At 66.1% G+C, this 21,535-nt stretch overlaps 1 protein-coding gene across 4 annotated transcripts; it reads left to right on the top strand.

The window, feature by feature from the left end:
• Positions 1 to 1,514: 1,514 nt before the first annotated feature.
• On the top strand, positions 1,515 to 15,055 carry SLC38A3 (solute carrier family 38 member 3). Of its 4 annotated transcripts, XM_045856792.1 has the most exons (17): positions 1,606 to 1,628; positions 2,514 to 2,709; positions 8,815 to 8,966; positions 9,063 to 9,144; positions 9,288 to 9,403; positions 9,993 to 10,066; positions 10,147 to 10,239; positions 10,344 to 10,425; positions 11,456 to 11,538; positions 11,637 to 11,695; positions 11,874 to 12,038; positions 12,118 to 12,197; positions 12,466 to 12,566; positions 12,703 to 12,827; positions 12,934 to 13,078; positions 13,957 to 14,060; positions 14,149 to 15,055. In XM_045856792.1, the coding sequence occupies exons 3-17, from the start codon at positions 8,866 to 8,868 to the stop codon at positions 14,251 to 14,253; spliced, it is 1,515 nt and encodes a 504-aa protein (XP_045712748.1). In that variant the 5' UTR covers positions 1,606 to 1,628; positions 2,514 to 2,709; positions 8,815 to 8,865; the 3' UTR covers positions 14,254 to 15,055. The 4 variants fall into 4 exon arrangements, with proteins under 4 accessions (XP_045712747.1, XP_045712751.1, XP_045712748.1 ...); XM_045856791.1 differs by lacking the exon at positions 2,514 to 2,709 and having other exon boundaries at positions 1,515 to 1,628; XM_045856795.1 differs by lacking the exon at positions 2,514 to 2,709 and having other exon boundaries at positions 1,575 to 1,628; positions 8,865 to 8,966.
• Positions 15,056 to 21,535: the final 6,480 nt, after the last annotated feature.

The raw sequence follows: 21,535 nt of genomic DNA, 5'->3' as shown, positions 1-21,535 counted from the left end.
CTGGGGGACCTTGAAGCCAGGCCTGACCCTTCGTGAGCTGCCAGTAGAAGCCCCCAGCCCTTTGGGAATATCTCCCGTGAGCACCCAGGATGTCTGTAGGGGGAGTGGGGGGGAGGCCCGAGACCCTGGTCAGCACCTCTCCTATCTGACTGCCCCATAGGAAGTCCCCAAGCCCCTTGGGAGGGGAAGAGTCTTGGGGTCCCTCATGACCAAGGTGAGTTCTGACCTGGGGGTTCTATCAGCCCCAGGTCAGGAGGGACAGCCAGTCCCTTCCCCTGCTCGGCCATCAGCAGGGTGAGAGCTCAGGCGGTTTGAGGTTTGCTGGGACGGCACTGCCCTAGCGCCTTTCTCTGTGGTTCCTCCAGGCCTCTGGCCCTCCCAGCCGACGCCAAGCCCCCTACCCTTGGCTCACAGCCCTCCTTCTCCACCCACTCCCCTCAGGCCGTGGGACGGGACAGAGCCACCTCCTGTGACGCGTGGGCAAACTGAGGTGCGGAAGGCGTGGCTGTGGTGACGTGAGTCCACAGGAAGCGAGCCCAGGAGTCCCGACTCCCAGCCCGGGGCAGCGGATGGCTGAGGCCTGTCCCCCGGGGGCATTCCCCCCAGCCCCCGGGAGAGGCGGGCACGCTGGACCCAGAGACACCCAGCTTGCCCAGGAACGGCAGAAACCCTGGGATTAATCGGATCAGAGCCAGTGGCTGGGAAGCAAGGGCACAGATGTTCCGGGAGTCTCCCCCCACCCCCACCCCCAGCTCACCCCCACGGTCAAGGCCTCCCCCAGCTCCCTGCTGGCTGGGCCTGGGGGCCTTAACACCCACCACCCACTTCTGGGCACCAGAGTCTTGGGTGGGAAGCAGGTAGGGGTGGGACGGGGGCCCCCCCAGCCGAGAACAGGGCCACCCCAAAGCCCCTGGCCCCAGGACACCAAGTCCCAGGCCCCGCTCCCCATGGGCAGGCTGACAGCTGTCCCCTACTCCTTGGAAACAGAGAAATGGGGACCTGGGGGCGGCGGGGCAGAAGCTAGACAAGGTTCCCCCTGACCTCACTGCCCCTGCCCCATCTGCTCCAGCCTCGGTCACTTCTGAACATCTGGGCTGAAGACAGGATCGATGCAGGGCCCCTCCTCACCTATCCCGCCTCTGCCCGGGGAGGGGGAGGCAGGAGGAAGGACGTTGTGGAGCCTGAGCGGGGTCTGAGAGTCCTCCATTCAAGCATCCTCCACTGAGGCTGAGCGGCGCCCCGTTCCCACTCTGCTCGGCCGAAGAGTCCCTCCTGGCCCAGGGGATGCGGGCAGAGCGCTTCAGGGGTTACGGAGGCGCTCTGAGGGCGTCAGCTTTGGGCTGGAGCATCCCCTCCCTCCCCACAGGACTCGGCTGAACCCTCCGGGGCAGCTGCTCTCTGGCTAGGGGCTGCTCCGCACTCCGGCTGAGCCCTTTGCTCCTTGGTCCGGGCCCCCGCCTCGCCCCTGACCAGCCCCTCCTCCCGCGGGCCGCGGGGGACTAGAGGGCGGGGGGCGGGCCGGGGGCGGGGCCGGGCGCCCTTCATCCCCCTGCGCTGCGCTCCGCCGGGAGCAGAGAGGTCAGCGCCAGCCAGAGCTGAGCACCGCGCGTCCCCACCCGTGAAACCAGGTACCGCTAGGGGCACCGACCCCCAGCCCAGGGGGCACTGAGCCGCCCGAGCCCCACCGCCCACCCCCTCGTGCGTAACCGGGCCTGGGTAGCTCCCCTCGCCCGCCCCGCCTGGGGCAGGCGCTCCTGGCTCCGAGAGCCAGAGCCCCGCGCGCTCCGGACGCAGATCTGGGGACCCACCAGTCCGACTCCGCTCCGAGCTGGAGCAGGTGTCCCGGAGAGGCTCCACGCCGCCTCCGCAGGGCCGGATGGGGCCGCAGGAGGTCGGTGGCGCCCGGTGGGCTTCCCGAGGCTCGGCCTGTGGGGGCGGCAGGAGAGGGCCCCGGAGGGGAGCCTAAGAGGGCCCGGGAGCAGGCCCTGGGGCGCTGCTCCGACGGGCATCTGGCAGGCAGAGCGGCCGGGCTGGCAGGCGGAAAGTCCGGGTATATTTATCCCGGCCGCGTTGCACAGAGGTTTGAGGGCAGGTCGGGCCAGGCTGCCTCCGGGGCCGCGGGGCACATGTTGGTCCTAGAGCCCGTGCCATTCGCAGCCGGGCCAGCAGGCACTGCGGGCACCAGGCACGTGTAGCTCCCGAGTCTGAGGGCGAGGCTCCGTGCGCGCTGCTCTGTTCGCTGCCCGGTGCTCGGGCGGGGCTGAGAGAGAGGGCACCGCAGCGTATCCCCCGAGGGAAAGGAGCTGGACTCCAGTTTGCAGGAGCCCGCCCCGCCCCGTGGGCCCCTTGGATTGGCCGCACCGACTGCGTGCGTTTGTTTACACCCAGGGAGGGGGGCAGGGGGCGGGGCCTAGGGGCATCCGCCCCTCCCCCCCACGGTCACCTGAACCCTGAGACCAGGTTTGGGCTCTAGGACTGAGGGCGGCTCAGTCAAAGGTCCGTCCTTCCTTCAGCCTGCGGGTCCTGTCCTTTCACGACTGCCTGGGGCCACGGCACCGTCCCTGGAACAGACCTTTGGATCTGCGGCCGCCCCCCTTCAGTAGAAAGTCCGGCGTGGGGGCTCAGTTCCTTCTGGAAAGGAAGCTCGTCCCTCACAGGTTCTCAGTCTGGAGCATAGGAGGCATTCTGGGAACAGTTCCATTTTAAGAGGTGAAGGTTCTGCACAACCCTGGAAGGCTTCCTGTAGGAAGCACCAATGGTGGGAGGAATCAGGGGTGGATGAGGCCGGGCCTAATGCCTATCCAAGAGGACTGGAATGACTGACAGCAGGAGACTCTCTGACTGCTGGGTGCGGGGGGCAGGGCGCTATACCTCTGGGGGAGCTGGGGTACGTGTCTCAGAACTGTATTCTGCCTGGACCCGGAGAGCCCATGTCCGCAGCGGCTTGGGAAACCACCCCTTTGTTCGGTGCTGGTTCTTTTGGTCCAAAGGGGGAAAAAAAAACACCCAGTCCAGGGCTCCCGGCACCAGACCACAAGATTTGGTTGCTCCTGTCATGGTACCCACCGCCCTTAGCAAGTAGTCACAGGATCGTGGGCAAGTGGAGAAGCCGAGACGAAACGGGACAGGCTGGGGGCGGGGGGGGGGGGGCTCGTGGTCTCCGGGTGGGGTCGGGAAAGGCTTCTGAGCTGGACTGAGTGCACCCTGGACCTCTGGGCTGCGTGCGGGGACAGGCGCTGGGTCCGCGGGGAAAACATGTTTGGGGAGTTTGGTGCCTGCGTGTGCACAGCCAACGCGGTAGCAGAACGGGGGTCCCGTGGAGGACACTCTAGTGCAGATGTGGCGGGGGCGGGCCAGGTGCCCCCTGGAGCCGGTGAGGTGGGCTGGGAGTTTGTCAAGGAGGCCCTCAGTCCGGGGCTTGACGACGTTCACCGAGGACCCACCACGTGCCCCGGGGGCCCTCAGTCCGGTGGGTGGAGGGCTGGCCTTTGGCTCCGAGCGAGAAGACAAACGCAGGTTGGGTGGGGTGCTCTGGGAGGCCCGGCAGGGCTTCTAGGGGCCGGAGGGAAGGACCAGCTGCTGTGGCAGGAGGGGCTTTCCGGCCAGCAGCTCGGGGTGGCTTGGTTTTGAATTTCCGCTCTGCGGGCCACGTCCTGTACACAGCCTCTCCGCTGGCACGTCTACACACGTGCACGGCCCTTGAGGACGCGGCCACTCCCGCCGGCCGGCCTGTCCGCGTATCTTTCCCATTGTGTGGGCAGGCACGCCGCAGGTGCTGGGCTGGGGGGCTCTCTCCAGCTGGGCCCGGCCTTGGGGCCCTGCTGGGCTCAGGCCCGCTCTCTGGACGTCCCTGCGCCTGCCCAGCGGGGGCACACCCTGCCCTCGTGGGAACCTGGAAACGCTGCCGCCGCCTTTTTGTGGGGCCCGTCGGGGCTTCGCCCGGCCACCCCTGCAGGGCACGCTGGGGCTGCCACCCCCCCTCACCTGGGCGTCTGGCTTCCTCGCCCCTTCCTGCGCCTTCTGGGGCTCCCTGTCTCTCGTCGGCTGTCCCTTGTCGTCTCCTGCTGTCTGGTCTCTGTCCTTCCTCCGTCTGGCGCTCTCTGCCTGGCTGGCCTCCTCCGGGTGCCCGCCCCCCTCTCCCCCCCTGCCCGCACGTCTCCCCGGCTCTCCCTGTGTACTCTCCTCCGTTTGTGTCTGCCCTGTCTCTCTCCACCCGCATTTCTCGGGCTCCCAGCGCCTCTCCGTCCGGATCAGTATGCTGGACGCATGGGCCACGTGTGTTTTCCCTCCGCCTCTCTTCTGCCTCTTCCTGACGTTGGACGGAGCCTCTCCTCCAAGCTGACCTTGCCCTTAGCCCCCGCAGTGGGGTCTCCGATGAGTCCTGAGCTGCCCCAGGCCCCTGTTCCAGCTTTCTTTGGGGCCAGAAGTCCGGCTGTCCAAATATTTGGCCGCCTCCAGGGGATTCCGGGTCAGCAGGGAGGAGGATGGGCTGGCTGGCTCGGGGTCTCCCCGGATCCTGGGGGGCCACAGGCATGTGATGTCCTGTCCTTCGCCTCAGCTGGGCCTCAGGCCGCACGTCCCTCTCAGCAGGCTGGCAACGGGGGGAGGGGGATGCTGCTGGCCCCGGTCCAGTCTTGAGTCAAGAAGTTCCAGCTGCAGCCTCCGCTGCTGGGGTCAGCCTGCGCTAGCAGGGTCCGGGCCTGGGGGGGCGGGGGAGGGGAGGCCTAGGTGTCTGGGGCTAGGCCCACTCCAGGCATCTGTCGGGAGTCCGGAAGACGTGCCCTGTCACAGGGAAGGCCACTTTCCGTCCCTACCTTCCAGACGCCCAGACGCAGAAGCACAGGCCCCAGACCCCAGACCCCAGGGCCAGGGAGCTAGGGGACGAGGGACTGGTGGGCCCGGTGCAGCAGTGTCCTGGGCCACCTCCCTTTCCCTGGGTGCGCCCCTCCTGCCTGCCACCCGCTGGGTTCTGGCCTCACACTGGCCACGTAGCCAGTGCCGCTGACAGCGAGGGAGGAGTGGGTGCAGGGCTGGGCCTGCCGGGGCCAGGGTCTGGAGCAGCCTGGGGAGGTCCAGGGTGTGTTTTCGAGCCTCCCCTTCCTCTGAGCAGCCTCCCGCCCACCCTGCTCCCAGACCCCTGGCCTTAGAGTCAGTTTCCCACCCACCCTGGTGGCTGTGCCTTGAAAACACAGTTCAGACGTGTCCGGTGAGCCCAGTTCCCTTGCTGACTGAGAGCTTGTCTTAGGAGGGTGTCTCCCCTCCGGAGCCTGGAGGAGCGGGTGGAGTGTTGGGGGGGGGGTGGTGCCAGGAGGGAAGGGGCACCTCGTCTCGTCTGAGGAGGGGAGCGGTGAGGATGGGTGAGCTGGAAGTGGGGGCAGCCCTCATGCCTGAGGCCCCAGCGGTCACCACAGTGGACCTTCCGGCCAGGCCGGCTGCGTCTCCTCAGGCCTGGGCTGCCCTCACACAGGACGCCTGGGGCCGTGGCAGCAAGCCCTGCCGGGTCTGTGCCTCCGCCGAGGCTTGCGGCCGCAGGGCCCAGGGGCGAACGGCTGGGCCGCAGCCCGCAGCCAGCAGCCAGCTCGCTGCTGAGAGCCGCTCCAGTCCCACGGCCTTGGGGAGGGAGGCAGAGAGGGGTGCTTCCCACAGCAGCCGACCCACACGGTGGCCTGGATTCCCGGGCCCTGAAATCTTTAATTAGCCAAACTCAACACCTGCCGAGGTGTGCCTGATGAATTCGCACCCCGTGACACGCGAGGGCGGGCGTTGCTGCAGCACACGGTCCCGGAGCCTCCCGCGCCCGCCGGGCCCTTATCTTGCAGAGCGCAAACAGGCCCGGGGCAGCGGCCCAGGGCATCGATTTACTGCCGCAGCCCACGCTGCACCCGTGACAGATGCCATTCTGATGACCCACCTGAGGTCACAGAGATCTGTCTGCCCGCCTCAGGGCCTGCTCTGGGGACAAAGGCCTCGGGGAGGCTCCTCACTCGCCCCCAGTTCTGGCCAAACCTCACGGGACCCCTGCGGGACGGGCGGACTCCGAGGTCCTGAGTGGGGAGGCCTCCGCTCACAGTCCCACGGGGAGGCAGGGCTGGGTCTGCCTCGGACCGAGCGTGTCTGCCCTGCTGTGTCCCTGCCAGGGGTCGGGGGCTGCTGGCAGCTGTCCTTGGGCAGGGGTCACCCCCGAGTCTGCGCGGACCCCCCTGATGGGAAGCAGCCCGGAGGTGGCAGGCCCGAGGGAAGGGACGGCAGTTTCAGAGATGAGTCTCGGGGCCTAGGGGAGGGCTGGGGGTCCACAGACCAGGCCAGCACTAACGCCCCCGCCCCACCCCCGCCCTACACCCGCCCTCAGCCCCACTCTGGAATGAAGTACGGGCTCCTTGACTGGGACGTCAAGGTTTGGCAAACTCGTCTATGGCCACCAAACCTTCATTTCACCCTCACCGCCGGCCTCGTACCACACCTCGGGGCCTTTGCGCCTGCTGTGTCCTCTGCCTGAGTCCCTCCCTCCTCTTTCCACACCCTGGGGACTCCCGCTGGGATTTCACAGCTGACTCCATCAGCTCCTCCTCCAGGAAGCCTTCCCTGATGCCTCGCTCTCCCCTTCCCGGAGTCCCAGCACTGTGCGGCACACACTCGGCCGCAGGAGGAGCCGTAGGGCGAGGGATGCGTGTAGGGGTTTGCCACTTCCAGCCTGACAGCCGGCTGAGGAGGGGCGTTCCACGGCCTCTCTGGGGTCTCGGGCCAGCCCGAGAACCAGCATCGGCGGGCTGCAAGAGCAAGGCCCAGAGAGCCTAAGCTCAGGTCCTGCCAGGGGGGGTGGGGAGCCCAGAGGCGGGACCTCAGACACCTTTGCTATGACCACACTGTGGGCCGTGGTCTCCCTGGAGGCCGAGCCTGGCTGCTAGGGGAGGATATTAAGGCAGAGAAGGGTGCTTTGTCTAGGCTGCCGACTCAGCACACTCTGAGGGCCTGCCCTAGCCTGCCCAGGGCGGGAGGCCCGGCCAGGGCGGCCCCAGCGGAGAGCCAGGGGGCACTCCAGAGTGCCTCCGGCGGCCAAGTGCTGGCACCTCCACGCCCAGCTGGGATCCTCGGAGGGGCCGAGGGCGAGGCTGGAGGCAGGGCCGTGAAGACAGGCCGGCCTCGGGGACCCCGGTCCAGGGGAGCAGGGTGTGGGCAGAGATGCGCACGCGTCAGGGTCCAGAGTGGGCAGGGCCGGAGGAGAGGGAGGTCCAGACGCCAGCGTCAGAGAGGCAGCTCAGGGGGCCCGAGAGTGTCAGGTGAGGGGTCCCCGGGACCAACCTGCCTGGGATCTGAGCTCTGGCCTGGAGCAAAAGGAGGTGGTCCTCTGGCCAGTTCTGGGTGGCGGCTGCCCCCAAGACCCTGGGGCCTGAGGCCTGAGGCCTGAGGCCCGAGGCCTGAGCCTAGCCCCCCCTACTTGCCACAGTCCCGAGGGCTGAATTGGAGACCTCCTGGTGCTCCAAGCTGAAGAGCAGACCGGAGACCATCAGGACCTGGAGCGGAGTTAGAGGACCCGGGGCAGGACTCAAGGCTCCCCGGCGGAGGGGGTGCCGTGGCGTCAAGACCGGGCCCTGGCTGACCTGCTTGGCAGCGCTGTCCCCTCCCTGGTCACCACTCTGGCCTCAGCCCTCCTGCTGGCTCGGCCGGCCTTCAGAATGTCCTTGTCGGTCCTGGGGGCACCCTGCCCAGGTACCTTCTGGGCGGCGGTGGGCGGCTCTCAGCCGCAGGGCCCGGAGGGCCGGTGAGCTGTCTGGGCAGCGACGGGGTTGGGGGTGGACTGCGGGGAGCTGGTCCCTGTGAGGTCCAGCAGGGCCACACCCTGAGAGCAGGACCAGGGGCTGACTGCACGGCCCCGCCCCTCCACAGCCGCACAAGGCCCGGGGCTCCAGGAAACGGGGAGTCTGCTCCAAGGCTCCTGGGAGATGGGCACCTAGGTGCGGGGGCTCCCCAGCGGGGAAGGGGAGGCTGGAAGGAAAGCGTGGCCCTCAGGCCAGAGCTGTGTGCAGGAGGGGGCCTGAGTGGCCCCGAGAACTGGGCGCCGGGGCCCCCGTTTCCTGGAAGGCCCCCTGAGGGCCCTTTGCAGCCAGGCGGGCAGGGCCCAGGTGTCCAGCCACCCAGCACTGCCTCAGGCCTCCTGGCTCCGGGGGTGGGGGGGTGGTAGCCTCTGCGCCTGCCGTCCCCGGCGCCAGCCCTCGGCCCACAGAGGGCCCTTTGTTCCGGCTGCCAACAGTGCCCGCCGGGCAGCTGGGAACGGGGCCCACAGCCCTCACCCTCTCCTGAGGCCTCCCGCCGTCGGGCAGTGCCATTCGAGGTTGGCTAGGAGGCCCCTGGCACGTGGGGCCGGCACAGGAAACCGTCTCCTAGTGTCAACCTCAGGGACAGGGGTCCGTCCAGGGCTCTCCCTGAGGCGGGGGTGGGGGGGGCAACAGGCCTGGGACTCAGCATCCCAGAGTCCTGGCACCTCTGGGCTCAGAACTGAGGCCATCCAACTGAGCTTCACCGCACAGATGGGGAAACCGAGGCCTCGGGGGCCTGCCTGGGCTGGCGTGCGTGTGTCGGGGTGTGGAGGGAGCACCGCAGGCTGGCCGAGATGCCCCTCAGGACGTCCTGGAGAACTCGGGCACCCGAGCTCTGCTCCCCACAGGCAGGTCCCAGGGAGGCCCGGGGCAGGGCGGCCTGTGCGCCTGTGTCCCGAGTGGCCCTCTGCGAGGTGCGCCTGCGGCTGAGACCGCCTTCGGGCGGCCGGGCCCTGGGTGCGAGGAGCAGGGACGACCTGACGGGCCGCCTGCCCCGCAGACTGCCGAGTGTGTCGGGGTGAGAGCCGGGCCCCTGCGGTGTCCCCTTAGCATGGAGGCGCCTCTGCAGACGGAGCTGGTGGAGCTGGTGCCCAACGGCAAACACGCGGAAGGACTACGCCCGGTCGGCACCCCCACAGCAGGCGATGAGAGGTGAGTGCTGCAGGGGCCCCGTTGGGGCTCGGGGCGGGGCCGGGGGCGGAGCAGGGGGCCGGAGCTGAGCTGCCTCCCCCGGGCCTGTGCCTGCAGGGTCCAGGGCCCCCCGCGAACCTGCGTTGAGGGCGAGGGCTTCCTACAGAAAAGCCCCAGCAAGGAGCCGCACTTCACGGACGTGAGCGGGGCAGCCGAGGCGCTCAGGCACCCCAGGGGGCCGGGAGGAAGGAGGGCGGGGCCCCAGGGCAGCCGCGGGAGGCTGAGGGACAGGGAGGGAACCCGGAGACGCCCTCCGCGCCCGCTGACCCCGCCATCCCGCAGTTCGAGGGGAAGACGTCGTTCGGGATGTCGGTGTTCAACCTCAGCAACGCCATCATGGGCAGCGGCATCCTGGGGCTGGCCTACGCCATGGCCAACACGGGCATCGTCCTCTTCCTGTGAGTGCAGTCTGCGCCCCTGCTTCACACGGGAGCCCCGAACAGGCCGCTGCCTCGACCTCCCAGGACCCCCCAGCCTCCTGTCCTGAGCCCCGAACAGGCCGCTGCCTCGACCTCCCAGGACCCCCCAGCCTCCTGTCCTGAGGCCCTGGTGGCGGTGGGCGGGCCCTCTCACGAAACCCAGACCACGGCTGGGCAAACCAGCCACAGCCAGACAGGTGGCCCGCCCTTCCCAGTCCGCCGGCTGAGATGACCGCACGGGGTCGGGCCGACGGACCCGTCTGTCCTTCTCTGTGTACACGTGTTGGACGCGGCCCCGTGGCCAGGCCTGTGTGGGTACACGTGTCCTCACCCGGGAGCTCTGCCCCACAGCCAAGTGGAAAACATGTTTGTTCCCAGAACTCCGGGAGAGATGGGTTTGCAGGGCCTCCCCTGGGGCACACCGGCCCTGGGCCTGCTGAGTGCACACCCACACCTGCCCGGACACCTGGCCAGCGGCCCTGTGGCCCAGGCCTCCCAAAGCCCGTCGCCTCCCGCCAGCGGGGGCGGGGGGGGAGCCCAGCAGCCTGTCCCCACCCGTCTCCCCCAGGTTCCTGCTGACAGCCGTAGCCCTGCTCTCCAGCTACTCCATCCACCTGCTGCTCAAGTCTTCGGGGATTGTGGGTGAGCCTCCTTCGGGCCCGCAGCCGGGGAGGGCGGCCTGGGAGGGGTGGGCCGGCCGCCCTGACGCCCTGCGCCCACAGGAATCCGCGCCTATGAGCAGCTGGGCTACCGCGCCTTTGGGACCCCGGGGAAGCTGGTGGCGGCCCTGGCCATCACCTTGCAGAACATCGGAGGTGCGGCTGGCGGACCGTCGCAGGTGGACAGGGGGCGGGAGGGCCACCCGAAGGGGGGCAGCTGGCTCCACTGACCCCGGTGCCCACCGCCCCTCTCCCTCCAGCCATGTCCAGCTACCTGTACATCATCAAGTCCGAGCTGCCCCTTGTCATACAGACCTTCCTGAACCTGGAGGCGCAAACTTCGTGAGCCCCAGGGTGGGGTGGGGCTGGGTGAGGGTGGGAGGCCACGGTCTACCCTCCGTGTCCACCCCGGGCCCCGAGAGCCCAGGCTGGGCCAGTGGGAGAGAGAGACGCGCCCTACCAGTCACTGCAGGGGCGCAGAGAGCTGCCAGCAGGGCCAACCTTCAGCCCACCCCACCCCCCATTTATGGAGCCCCTGGGGGAACCCAGGAGGGCCACGTGGGCTGGCAGGAGGAAGAGCCCCGCCCAGCCAGGGAGCAGAGAGGGCCCGAGAGCCCGGGGCTTAGCTCTAAGCGCCTGCTATTCCTGACCGTGGCTTGGGCGTTAGCCCCTCCCCTCCCACCGAGACTTTAAGCCCCCAGTGTCCCAGTTGCCCATCGCTAGTTTAGGCAGCAGTGATGGCATCGGCCACGTTTGTGAGTGGGGACAGAGAAGGCAGGGCCCGCGCTCGGCAGCACCGCCCTGGCACGCAGAGGGGCTGGGGGGCTGAGAGCCGTGATGGGAGGCGAGGAACAGCCAGAAACCGCCGCCCCCTGGGGTCCTTTCCCAAGGAGCTGGCCTTTGGGCTTGCCCTTGAAAGGCAGTCCCGTTCCTCGTCGCATTCATTCCCTGAAACCCCTGTCCACTAGGCATGGGGCAGGAGGCCGCAGGATGCAGATGCCAGGGGGGACCACCAGGGCACAGGCTGTTGGCAAGTCCCTGAGTCCCCCCCAGAGCCAGGCTCTTTCATCCCATCCACCTCGCTGGGCCCCTTGGGGCCCCTCCCTGAGGAGGCTGGACACAGACCTGTGTGCCCTGAGGAAAACAGCAGCAGAGACTCCGGTCAGGATGGTCACCAAGCCCCGGCCCCGCCCGGGCGGGCGCTGAGAGCGTGCCCACTTTGCAGATGGGCACAGAGACTCCCGGCTGTGGGCCCGTGTTCTTCGGAGGTCACCCGGTGGCACCACGGGTGACCCTGACTGGGAGTGGGGGCCCGCGGCCTGAGCCGGCGCTGCGTGGGCCCTGACCTTGGCTCCCCACTCCCGCCCGGCAGGGACTGGTACGTGAACGGGAACTACCTGGTGATTCTGGTCTCTGTCACCATCATTCTGCCCCTGGCACTGATGCGGCAGCTGGGTGAGCAGGGGCGGCGTCAGGGCCTTGGAAGGGCGTGTCGGAAGGACGTCCCCGCGGGGGTCCCCAGTCTCACGGCCGCCCCTTCCCCGACTTTGCAGGCTACCTGGGCTACTCCAGCGGCTTCTCCCTCAGCTGCATGGTGTTCTTCCTAATCGCAGTGAGTCCCTCTCCGTGCCGGTCGGGGCAGGGGCAGGGGTCCTCAGGGCTCCTCTGTCGGAGGGAGGGCGGCTCCTCTAGTCCCCACCTCCCTCGGATGTGGCTTCAGAGGGACTTCCTCAGCTGCCACACCTTGCCCTGACACTCTCACGCCGCCCCCTGCCCCCCCCCCGCACCAGGTCATCTACAAAAAGTTCCAGGTGCCCTGCCCACTCCCCTCCACCTTAGCCAACGTCACAGGCAACTTCAGCCTCACGCAGTTCAGCAGGGAGGAGACGCCGCCCCTGGGGGAGGCCGGCGCCCCAGCTGTCTGCACCCCAAGCTACTTCACTCTCAACATACAGGTTCTGATGGGCCCGGGGTAGGGGCAGGGGCCCGGGGAGAGGGTGGGGGCCACCCTGACACGGCCCCGTGTTCCCCCAGACGGCGTATACCATCCCCATCATGGCCTTCGCCTTCGTCTGCCACCCAGAGGTGCTCCCCATCTACACGGAGCTCAAGGAGTAGGTGCCGAGGCTGGGGGCGGGGGCGGGGCTGCCTGAGCCGGTTGGGGAGGGGGTGAGTGGACGTGGCCCCGGCCAGGGGGGGGTGGCAGGAGCCAAGTCATTTGACCAAAGATCTCCATGGCTGCTCTGGGCGATGACCGGCAGCAAGAAGGAGGCCCCCTTGTCGCCATGCAGTGAGGGTGCGATGCCAGACAGACCCCGGGGCCCATGGGGGTCTCCCGGTGTGGCCCGGCTTGGCACCAAGGCCCTGCCCTGCCCCCCGCAGTCCCTCCAAGAAGAAGATGCAGCGCATCTCCAACCTGTCCATCACTGTCATGTACATCATGTACTTCCTGGCCGCCCTCTTTGGCTACCTCACCTTCTATGGTACGGCTGCTCCTCGGGCTGAGGCAGGGGCCGGGGGGGGAGGGGGTGCCACTCCCCACAGGGTCTGGACGGACCGGGGCTGGAGCCCCAGCCCTTGCCCGGGCCGCCTGCTGACCGCCCTGCCCGCCTGCCGCAGACGGGGTGGAGTCGGAGCTGCTGCACACCTACAGCAAGGTGGACCCGTTCGACGTGCTGATCCTGTGCGTGCGCGTGGCCGTGCTGATGGCCGTCACGCTCACTGTGCCCATCGTGCTGTTTCCGGTGAGCCGCGGGGAGGAGGCTGGGAGGGCCGGAGAGTGGACAGTGGGGGGCGGGGGGGCGGGACGGACGGGGAAGCCCTGACGGCCGGCGACTGCCCACCCCGCAGGTGCGGCGCGCCATCCAGCAGATGCTGTTTCAGGACCAGGAGTTCAGCTGGCTGCGGCACGCGCTCATCGCCGCCGGCCTGCTCACCTGCATCAACCTGCTGGTCATCTTCGCGCCCAACATCCTGGGCATCTTCGGGGTCATCGGTGAGGGTCTGGCCCTGCTGGGTGTTGCCCCGGAGGACTTCTCCTCCGCAAGTGCTGGCCGACTCCTGAGCTCGCACCCTGCCTTCAAGCGCTGGCCGCTGGCCGTGTGCACGGCACGGCCTCCCACCCGGGATTTCACCCCGCGGGCTACTCCCGTCCCCTCACAGGGCCCGGAACCCGCGTGTCAGTGCCCCTCGCTGGGGCAGCACAAAGCAGGGTCTTGTCCGTGGGTCTTGTCTCCATTTTGCATATGAGGAAACTGACATTCAGACTCAGGGAGTAGCAGAGCCTCACGGTTGGTAAGTGGGGGGCCTTGGTTCGGCCCCAGGATCTGGGGGCTACAGGGTGGCTGCCCTGTCCGTTGTCCCAACCCAGCTGGGGCTCTGAGCTGCACGGTCAGCGATTCTGTGACGTCTTCGGGGTGACCCGACTCAGGAGACTGGCTCCCTCCCCCAACTCTGCAGGGACTGACCCACAGACATGGGCTAAGTATCCCGGAAATCACAGCCAGGACTCTCGGTTGTGTATGTTCATAAGGGAACTCAACATGAAGCGAGCAGACGGGAATGTATTGGCTCAAACAGTAGAAAGGTCTTCAGGAACAGCTACATCCAGGAGCCCCATATCCTCAAGTCTGTCTGTATCTCTGACTTGCCTTTCCTCTTTGCCAGCTTCATTCGCTGGGAGAGTCTTGTGACACCAGCCACGCTAGCCCCTTCGCTCCAGAGGCCCCTGAGGGCAGAGGACGGGCTTGCAAGAGAGGTCTCAAGATGAGACCCTCCCCCCACGAGGACTGTCTGATTTTATTGGATCCACCTCTGAACCTTAGCCAATAGGAGGCCCTGAGCCCTTGGTGGCCACGCCTTGTTTTTTAACAGGTGCCACGTCTGCCCCGTGCCTCATCTTCATCTTCCCCGCCGTCTTCTACTTCCGCATCGTGCCCACCGAGAAGGAGCCTGCGAGGTCCACCCCCAAAATCCTGGTGCGAGGGGCCTGGCGGTCGGTGGGCTGCGGGGAAGCTTAGGGGACCGCCCCACCCTCAGTCCTGACCCCGACTTTCAACCCCACAGGCCCTCTGCTTCGCTGCGCTTGGCCTCTTGATGATGACCATGAGCTTGAGCTTCATCATCATCGACTGGGTCTCGGGGACCAGCCGGCATGGAGGAAACCACTAGGACAGCCCGTCCTGTTCGGTCTGCTCACCAGTGCCCCGCCCGGACCCCTCGGCCCCGGCTGGCACCCCGTGGCCCGTCTCGGGGAGGAGAAAGACATGGCTAAACACCGTGGCGTGGGGCCCCGTCCCGGGGCCTCTCTGTGGAAGGGTCATTTTTTTAGAGAGAACCAGGACCAAAGCCCTTGGGCCCCTTCCCTGCGGGGGGCTCCTGGTCTGCAGGGCCTTCCTGAGCTGGGAGCAGGCGGGGCTGCCCCCCGCCTCGTTGCCTCAGAGCTCGCCGGAGCCCCTTTCCCTCCTGGCGCTGAGCTCTGCCAGCCTGCAGGGGGCACGTGGAGCTGGAACCCAGGCCGGCGGCCATCCCCCCACCTCGCTGTTGGGTCACGGGCTGCCCCCTGAGGCCCCGTCTCCCTCAGCCCTCCTGCCTGCCTTCCTGCCGTCCCCGAGGCCCTTGCAGGCACGTGGGCTCAGGTGCTTGGGTATTCTTTTCCGGTTCTCCCATCCTCGCCACCACCGGGAACATAACCCCTCACCCTACTCCTGGAGCCAGCAGGTTCTTTTGAGGGTGACATCGAATCAGTGGGGTGTCCTCAACAGGCCCCTGCCGTGCACCGTCACCAGCCCCGGGGAGGCTGGGACTCCCCCCACCCGAGCCTGGGCCCTAGCCCGCGCCCCCCGCTGGGAGAAGAGAGAGGCTGGGGCCCAGAGCATCTCTGCCCCTGGCAGCCAGAGACCCAGGGGCCAGCCTGGGACAGGGTGGAGGCTGGCTGGCAGCCCCCTTTTATAAATATGATACTGAAGACCAACTGCGTTTTATATTCTTGATCTCCACGGTCCCTGGGCTCTGGGGAAGGGGGTGAGAGCTGGAACGTGGGTGGCGACAGAGGCCTCTCCTGCCTCCTTCCCCGGGATGAGGGTGGGGACGGGGAGCGTGCCCCACGCCACTCGCCCCCTGCCTCCCAAACCGACCAGCCGCACGCTCAGACCCCGCTCTGGGCCCGGGCCAGGCTCAGCACAGACCTGCTTTCTCACAGGGTGAGGTGGGGAGGAATTAATGAGGCCCCAGGAAATGGGACAGAGAGAGGCCTCCGGAAGGAGGGACGTGAGGTGCATCCGCAGCAGCTTCAGAGAGGGTCTGAGCGGGGGGCGGCTGGGAAGCTCTACAGCAGGGGCCGCCGCCCCCCGCCCCCCCCCCCCCCCCCACCCCCCGCTGCCATGTCAAGCCTCTGTCAATGCCTCGAGTCTGCAAACAAAAGTCCAGGGACCCTGTGCCCTGTGTCAGGCTGGTCCTTTTAGTCACAGAAAACCCGCTGTGAATAAAGGTGGGTTAGTGAGTCCCGGTATGTGGGGCCGGAGCTTTCAGTGGGAGAGTCCAGGGCGGAGCGGGGGCTGCAAGGACGCAGGGCAGCCCCAGCGCCCTGGCCCCGGGTGGGGCTGGGAGGCTGCCCATGGCCTGGGGCGGACCTGAACCAGCTGAGACCCAGCGGGATGGAGCTGCCCAGGTCTTGGCATCAAACTCTCATTAGGAGAGACCCTGTGCCCAGCTAGGCCGCCGAGGAAAGGGCAGCAGGAAAAATCCAGTCTGAACTGGCGAGGCGGCTGCCAGCATGGGAAACCCTTGCAGAAAGAACTTCCTCAAACTGGTGGCTGCTGGGCCCGCAGCAGTGCCAGCCTGTCAGAGGGGGGCTTCCTGAGTCTGATTCCCACCAGCCCTGGTCGCCTGACTCCAGCCTGGGGACTCACCCGGGAGCCCCGTGGCCCCAGCAGAGACCTGGACGCTGGCCTGGAGGCGGCCACGGCCCAGAGTGCCCTGGCATGCAGGGCTGCCCTCGGGGGCTCTCTGGCTTCTTCCCCAAAGGATGAGGCTCCAGCCCCGCCTCTGACCCTGGGCCCCTGGGGCGTGAGGAGCCACACCGGCAGGGCCCACCCTGCAGGCAGACCCTGGGGTCTTTCCTCACACTCCCTCCGTCCAGAGAGGGCTGCGGGTCGGGTCAGGGCGGCAGCAGGCCTCTCAGAGCAGGGCGACCTGAGCATAGTGTCTGCCCCGCCCGCCACGCACGGCTAAGGTGGAGGCAGGACCCCACGAGGCCTCCGCCACCGCCTCTGCTCGCCCAGCAGGGTCTTCTCCGGCCTGAGCAGCGGGCAGCAGGCACTGGGCGATGCGGCCTCTGCACTACATCCAAAAACCAAGTGTCCGGATGACTGTTTGCAAATACATGACCCTCGCCCCTCCCTGTCATGTCCCAGACACCGGGACTCCACGAGGAGGGGCCTGCAGCCCTGTGGTCATTGTGAAGCATTTCTGTATGCTTTGAAGAATTTCCCAGGTCTTTTTTATTCTTTTTCAAGTTAAAAAAAAACTCCTGCCCTGGCCACTGTGGCTCAGTCAGCGGTTGAACGCTGTGCACAAAGCCCAAGGTCAAAGGCAGTTAGACTGTCGGTCAGGGCACTCGCCTGGGTTACGGGCCAGGTCCCCGGTTGGGGGATACAAGAGGCAACTGATCGATGTCTCCCTCTCCCTCTTTGTCCCTCCCTTCCCCTCCCTCTAAGATAAATAAATAAAACCCAAACATTAAAAAACAACTCTGGAGAAAACAAACAAAACAAAACGCTTGCTCCGTTTGCAATAATGACAAGATAGAACAGCCAGAAAGTGCGGCACGACGAAGGTCTCCTGTATTTCTCTTTACTGCTTTTCCTACGGCTGCTCGTCACAGGAAAGCCAGTGAAGGTGGACCGGGAGGAGCCTGGGCCTCGGGTCTCCGCCCGCTCCCCACTCGCCCGGGGGCACAGGTGCACACGACCTGCCGGCCGAGAGGGGTTCACTCATCCACCCGGCGAGTTTTTGTTCAGGTTCCCGGTGCACCACGCACTCTCGCAGCACCTGGGCGCACGGCAGTGAGCGAGGGGAAGACCCTGCCTTCCTCAAGCTTACATTCTGGGTGGGGGTTTGGATTCAGACCAGAAACATGAAACAGAATGAGTAAGTTACATCATCTGTTGAATGCTGTGCACAAAGTCAAAGGTCAAAGGCAATTAGATTCCCGGTCAGGGCACTCACCTGGGTTGCGGGCCAGGTCCCCGGTTGGGGCATGCGACAGGCAACTGATCGAGGCAACTGATCGATGTTTCCCTCTTTCTCTTTGTCCCTCCCTTCCCCTCCCTCTAAGATGCTTAGCCCTGGCTGGCCTAGCTCAATGGATCAAGCGTGGGCTGTGAACCCAAGGGTCACTGGTTCAATTCCCAGTCAGGGCACATGCCTGGGTTGTGGGCCAGATCTCCCGCAGGGGGTGCGTGAGAGGCGACCACACATTGATGTTTTTCTCCCTCTCTTTCTCCTCCCCCTCTCCCTAAAAATAAATAAATAAAATCTTTTTAAAAAGATGCTTACTAATTATTATAGGGAGTAAACAGGGCAAGGTGAGGGCAATGGAGAACAGGGGCCCTGGAGGTGAGTTAGGGTGGGCCTCGCTGAGAAAGGGACCTTTGATCAGACGTTTGGAGAGGGAGGAAGCCAGGGGGGTGCCTGCAGGGAACTGTCCCGACCTGGGGGATCAGCCGGTGCAAAGCCCTGAGGCAGACCGTGCCGGCTTGAGAGGGCAGCAGCCAGGCGGTCACGGCCCCTGACGTTGGATGAGGCAGGAGAAGATCGGAGGGTGAGTTAGGGCTGATGGGGGGGCAGGTGTTATGGGGCTTTGTCAGACTCCCGAGGGAGGACTTTGGATGTCCCTCTGGGGAAGATGAGAGCCCCCACAGGGTCCTGAACGTACTGGGGACGGGCGGGAACTGACTCGGTAGCCACTCTGAGTTCCAAATGGATCGTTCTGGCTGCCGCACGGACACCAGACTCTGCGTGGGGGTTGGGGGTCAGGGGTCGGGGGCCGGGGGCGAGCCTGGCCCAGAGCCGCCGCAGTTGTTCAGGCGGAAAGGCTGAGGGGCTCGGCTCCGGGGGGCAGCTTGGTCCAGGGGGGACGCTGGGCTGTCCTGAACGTAGAGGTGGTGGGGTTGCCCGATGGTTTGGGTAGGAGGGAAGGGACAGAGACAAATCAAGGGTGACTCCAAGGCCATCTGGGGACCGAGCCTGCCACCACTCCCCTGAGGGAGGCTGGGGAAGGAGCAGGCTTGGGAGGGCGATCAGCTCAGCCAGTGTAACGTTTGAGACACCGACTGGGCGTCAGAGTGGAGATGCCAAGGTGACTGCTGCCTGTGCGACCCGACTGCACCGGGGCAGCCAGCCCTGCGGCTTCGGGTTCGGGAGGCAGGGGAGTGGGTGCTCCTCGGGGCCAGAGGCCTGGGCGCCATGGGGGAGGTGCCGTTGCGTAAAGGAGGGCAGCGGTCAGGACCGAGCCAGGAACATTCCTGCTCGGTGGTGGGAGAGATGAGGTGGAACCGGCACGGGGCCCAGCAGGAGCAGGCAGGCGGCGGGAGGAAGCCCAGGAGAGTGAGGGCGCCGGGAGCCGGGCCAGCATCAGGTGCTCCGGGTGCTGTGGGCAGAGGACCCACCAGCATGCGGGCCGCTGAGGCCCTCGGCCAGGGAGGGCAAGTCCCGATGCGGTGGTCGAGGGGAGGGAGGCAGGAGCCGAAAAGGCCACGTGGAGAGAACCAGTGTGATGAGAGAGGGGCGGGGCCCGCAGAGGCATTGGAGGAAGGCTGGGAAGAAGGAGCTATGGAGGCTAAGACACCATAAGAGGCTGGTAGGATGGTGCATTGGAGGCAGCTGGAGGATTGATTCCTGGGCCAGGGCCCTGCGGGAACTGAGCTGGGAGACAGCAGGTGGTGGCTGGACAGTCGGCGTCAGGGAGGATGCAGGGCGGCCAAGCTCTGGTGGCTAGGGTCACGCTGGGTGCAAGGTACAGCCAGCCAGGGACATCAAGAAGCACATACAGGGACTCAGAGAAGCCAGCACGTGTCTGCCTTGACCTCAATTTAAAGTCATCCAGCAACCGGCTAACTTTCAAACAATGCAGAACAGTAATAATTGACTGGAAGTTACTTAGAAATGGAGAGTAGCCCTGTGGGCCCCGGCCCGGTAGCTGAGTTGGTTAGAGTGTGTCCGGTACACCCAGGCTGTGGGTCAGGGGACATACAAGAATCAATCAATAAATACATAAGTAAATGGAATGATAAATTGATGTCCCTCTCTCTCTAAAAAATCAATTCAGCCATGACGGGCGCGGCCCGGTGGGCTGGGTTCCACTCCGGGTCAGGGCACACTCCTGGGTTGCCCGCCAGGTCCCTGGTAGGGGCCACAGGAGAAGCAACGAATGTGTTTCTCTTCCTCTCTCCCTCCCTTCCCTGCTCTCTAAAAATGTATAAATAAAATCTTTTTAAAAATCAATCAATCAATTCAATTCAATTTCTTTAAAAAAGAGTATCCCTGGAACAAAATTCTGAAAGAAACAAAACTGTTTTCAAAACCACACAAGGCTGCTTGCTAACGTGCCCCGCCACTCTCGGTGAGACTCGACAGAATTCGACACAGACCCTAGAAGGCTGTCTCTGCCGCCCCCTGGCGGTCAGCGGCCAAGGTCTGGGCTCGCCGGGACCCAACCGACTCGTGGCCCCAGCAGCTAGCGGAGCTGATCGGCTCTGGGCTGTGCAGCCGGGTCCGGAGGATCCAAGGCAATCCAGGGAGGCTTCCTGGCTGGCGCGGGGGCAGAAGGAAGGCAGAGAGGCTCGGGGCGGGGCTGGAGAAGAGAGGTGGCAGAGAGGAGTAGCACCCCCGCCCCCGCACTGGGCATCCTGGGCAGGTGAGTGAGCAGCTGTCAGTCCTACACTTGGCGGGGTCCTCAGGGAGGCAAGCTCGCGCCCCCCTCCCCTCGGGCTCCCTGACCTTGAAAGGGTTCCCAGAACCGAGAAGAGGGCCAGACTCCCAGACCCAACCTTGACCAAGTGTTCTGAGAGCCTCTCCAAGTATTACCTAGCTCCTCTTCTTATCCTGCCCACGTCTTTGGGGTCAAACTCAGCCGGGTACCCAAAGCGTTTACGACGTACCCGGCCCTGGGCTGGGCGCAGGCGATGGGCACGGAACCACCTGATCTTCAGGAAGCAGGTCAAGTGCCCACCAGGAATAATCACCCAAGTTAGCGTCTAATCGGTGCTGTGAATTTGAGATGGAGGCGAGAGAGCCCTGGGACAGAGGATGAGAACAAGCTAGGGCCAGAAAAAGCAAAAAGGCGGGTATCGTGGAACTGTCTGAGGATGGGCCGCGGGGTGTAGGCTGGAGGACTGCCTGGAGGCCTGGGGTCGGAGCAGGGAGGGGCCTGCGTTGGGGCGTCCCGGGGAGCTCTGAGCACGAGGACGCCGAAAGCCTGCCGCCCTGTGCAGGGACGGCCTCTCTGGCCACCCAGTGACAGATCGGCGGAGGCGGGAGAACGAAGCGGCAGGGCAGGCGCGGTGGGGGTGACCGCGAGGGAGAAGGTGGCCGCGGGGGCGGGGGGTAGGGTAAGAGGCTGGCCCGGCCTCTGCTGCCGCGCTGCGCCGTAGGCCCACCAGGAGGCGCCATTGCCCCGCGAAGCCGTGCCGGGTCGCGGGCGGCTACCGAAACCCCGCTCTCCTGCCTAGAGAGGCCCCGGAAGAGGCGGGGCAGCGCGCGCAAAGGCCGCTTCCGGCTTCAGCTCCCGGGCGGTGGGGGGGCGGGGAATCCTTCAGGGCGGAGGCCACCGGGGGCGGGCCATGGGTGTCAGAACTTGGGGAGGCGGCGGTGCGAGGAGACTGTGGAAGGGCCAGGGCCGAGGGCAGGGGCGGGGTCGGGGCTGAGAAAGGGGCAGGCCTCTGCGAGCCTGGATCCTCAGCAGCTCTGCGCCCGCCTGCGCCTCCTGGCCCGTTCCCTCGTGAAATACAGCCCTGGGGGTCCCGGGCAGCCAGCCCGACGCTGGCCAAGACCTGGGAGCAGGGATAGGAAGGCGTCCCAGCAATGGGGAAATGGGGAGGGAGCTCCAGCAGAGGTGGTGGAGAGGTCCACAAAGGTGGGGAAGCAGGCGTGGGAGCGAAGGGAACCCCTTGAAACTGATTTTCTTTAAGTGCCTGAGCAGTGTCCATTTGGAGGAGAGGCCAAGCCAGTGGGTAAGACTGAAGGGGCCCGGCCAGCCCAAAGCTGCTGGAGGAAACAAACTCAGCCCAGTTACATGAGTGCCCTTCCTCCCCCAGCCCCTGCTCTTTTCCCCAGAGCTCCCCTCGCCTCGGGGACCTGAACAGCCCAGTGTCCATAGGCTTCATTCACTGCATTACTCTCACCGCCTGTGCTGCATGGTGGTTACCCGCTCCCTCCCTTCCTGCCTTCTCTG

The sequence above is a fragment of the Phyllostomus hastatus genome, unplaced genomic scaffold (assembly GCF_019186645.2).
Source record: "Phyllostomus hastatus isolate PE091 unplaced genomic scaffold, TTU_PhHast_1.1 phas_scaffold_129, whole genome shotgun sequence".
In the NCBI taxonomy this organism is placed as follows: domain Eukaryota; kingdom Metazoa; phylum Chordata; class Mammalia; order Chiroptera; family Phyllostomidae; genus Phyllostomus; species Phyllostomus hastatus.
The sequence above is the reverse complement of the archived record's forward strand: the minus strand, read 5'-3'. Positions and strand labels throughout refer to the sequence as shown.

Excerpts from the sequence above, each read along its gene's own strand:
- SLC38A3 (XM_045856791.1), top strand. The coding sequence starts at position 8,866 with ATGGAGGCGCCTCTGCAGACGGAGCTGGTGGAGCTGGTGCCCAACGGC. Across the intron at positions 9,145-9,287 it reads AGGAGCCGCACTTCACGGAC|TTCGAGGGGAAGACGTCGTT; the intron begins GTGAGCGGGGCA and ends GCCATCCCGCAG. Across the intron at positions 10,426-11,455 it reads AACCTGGAGGCGCAAACTTC|GGACTGGTACGTGAACGGGA; the intron begins GTGAGCCCCAGG and ends CCCGCCCGGCAG.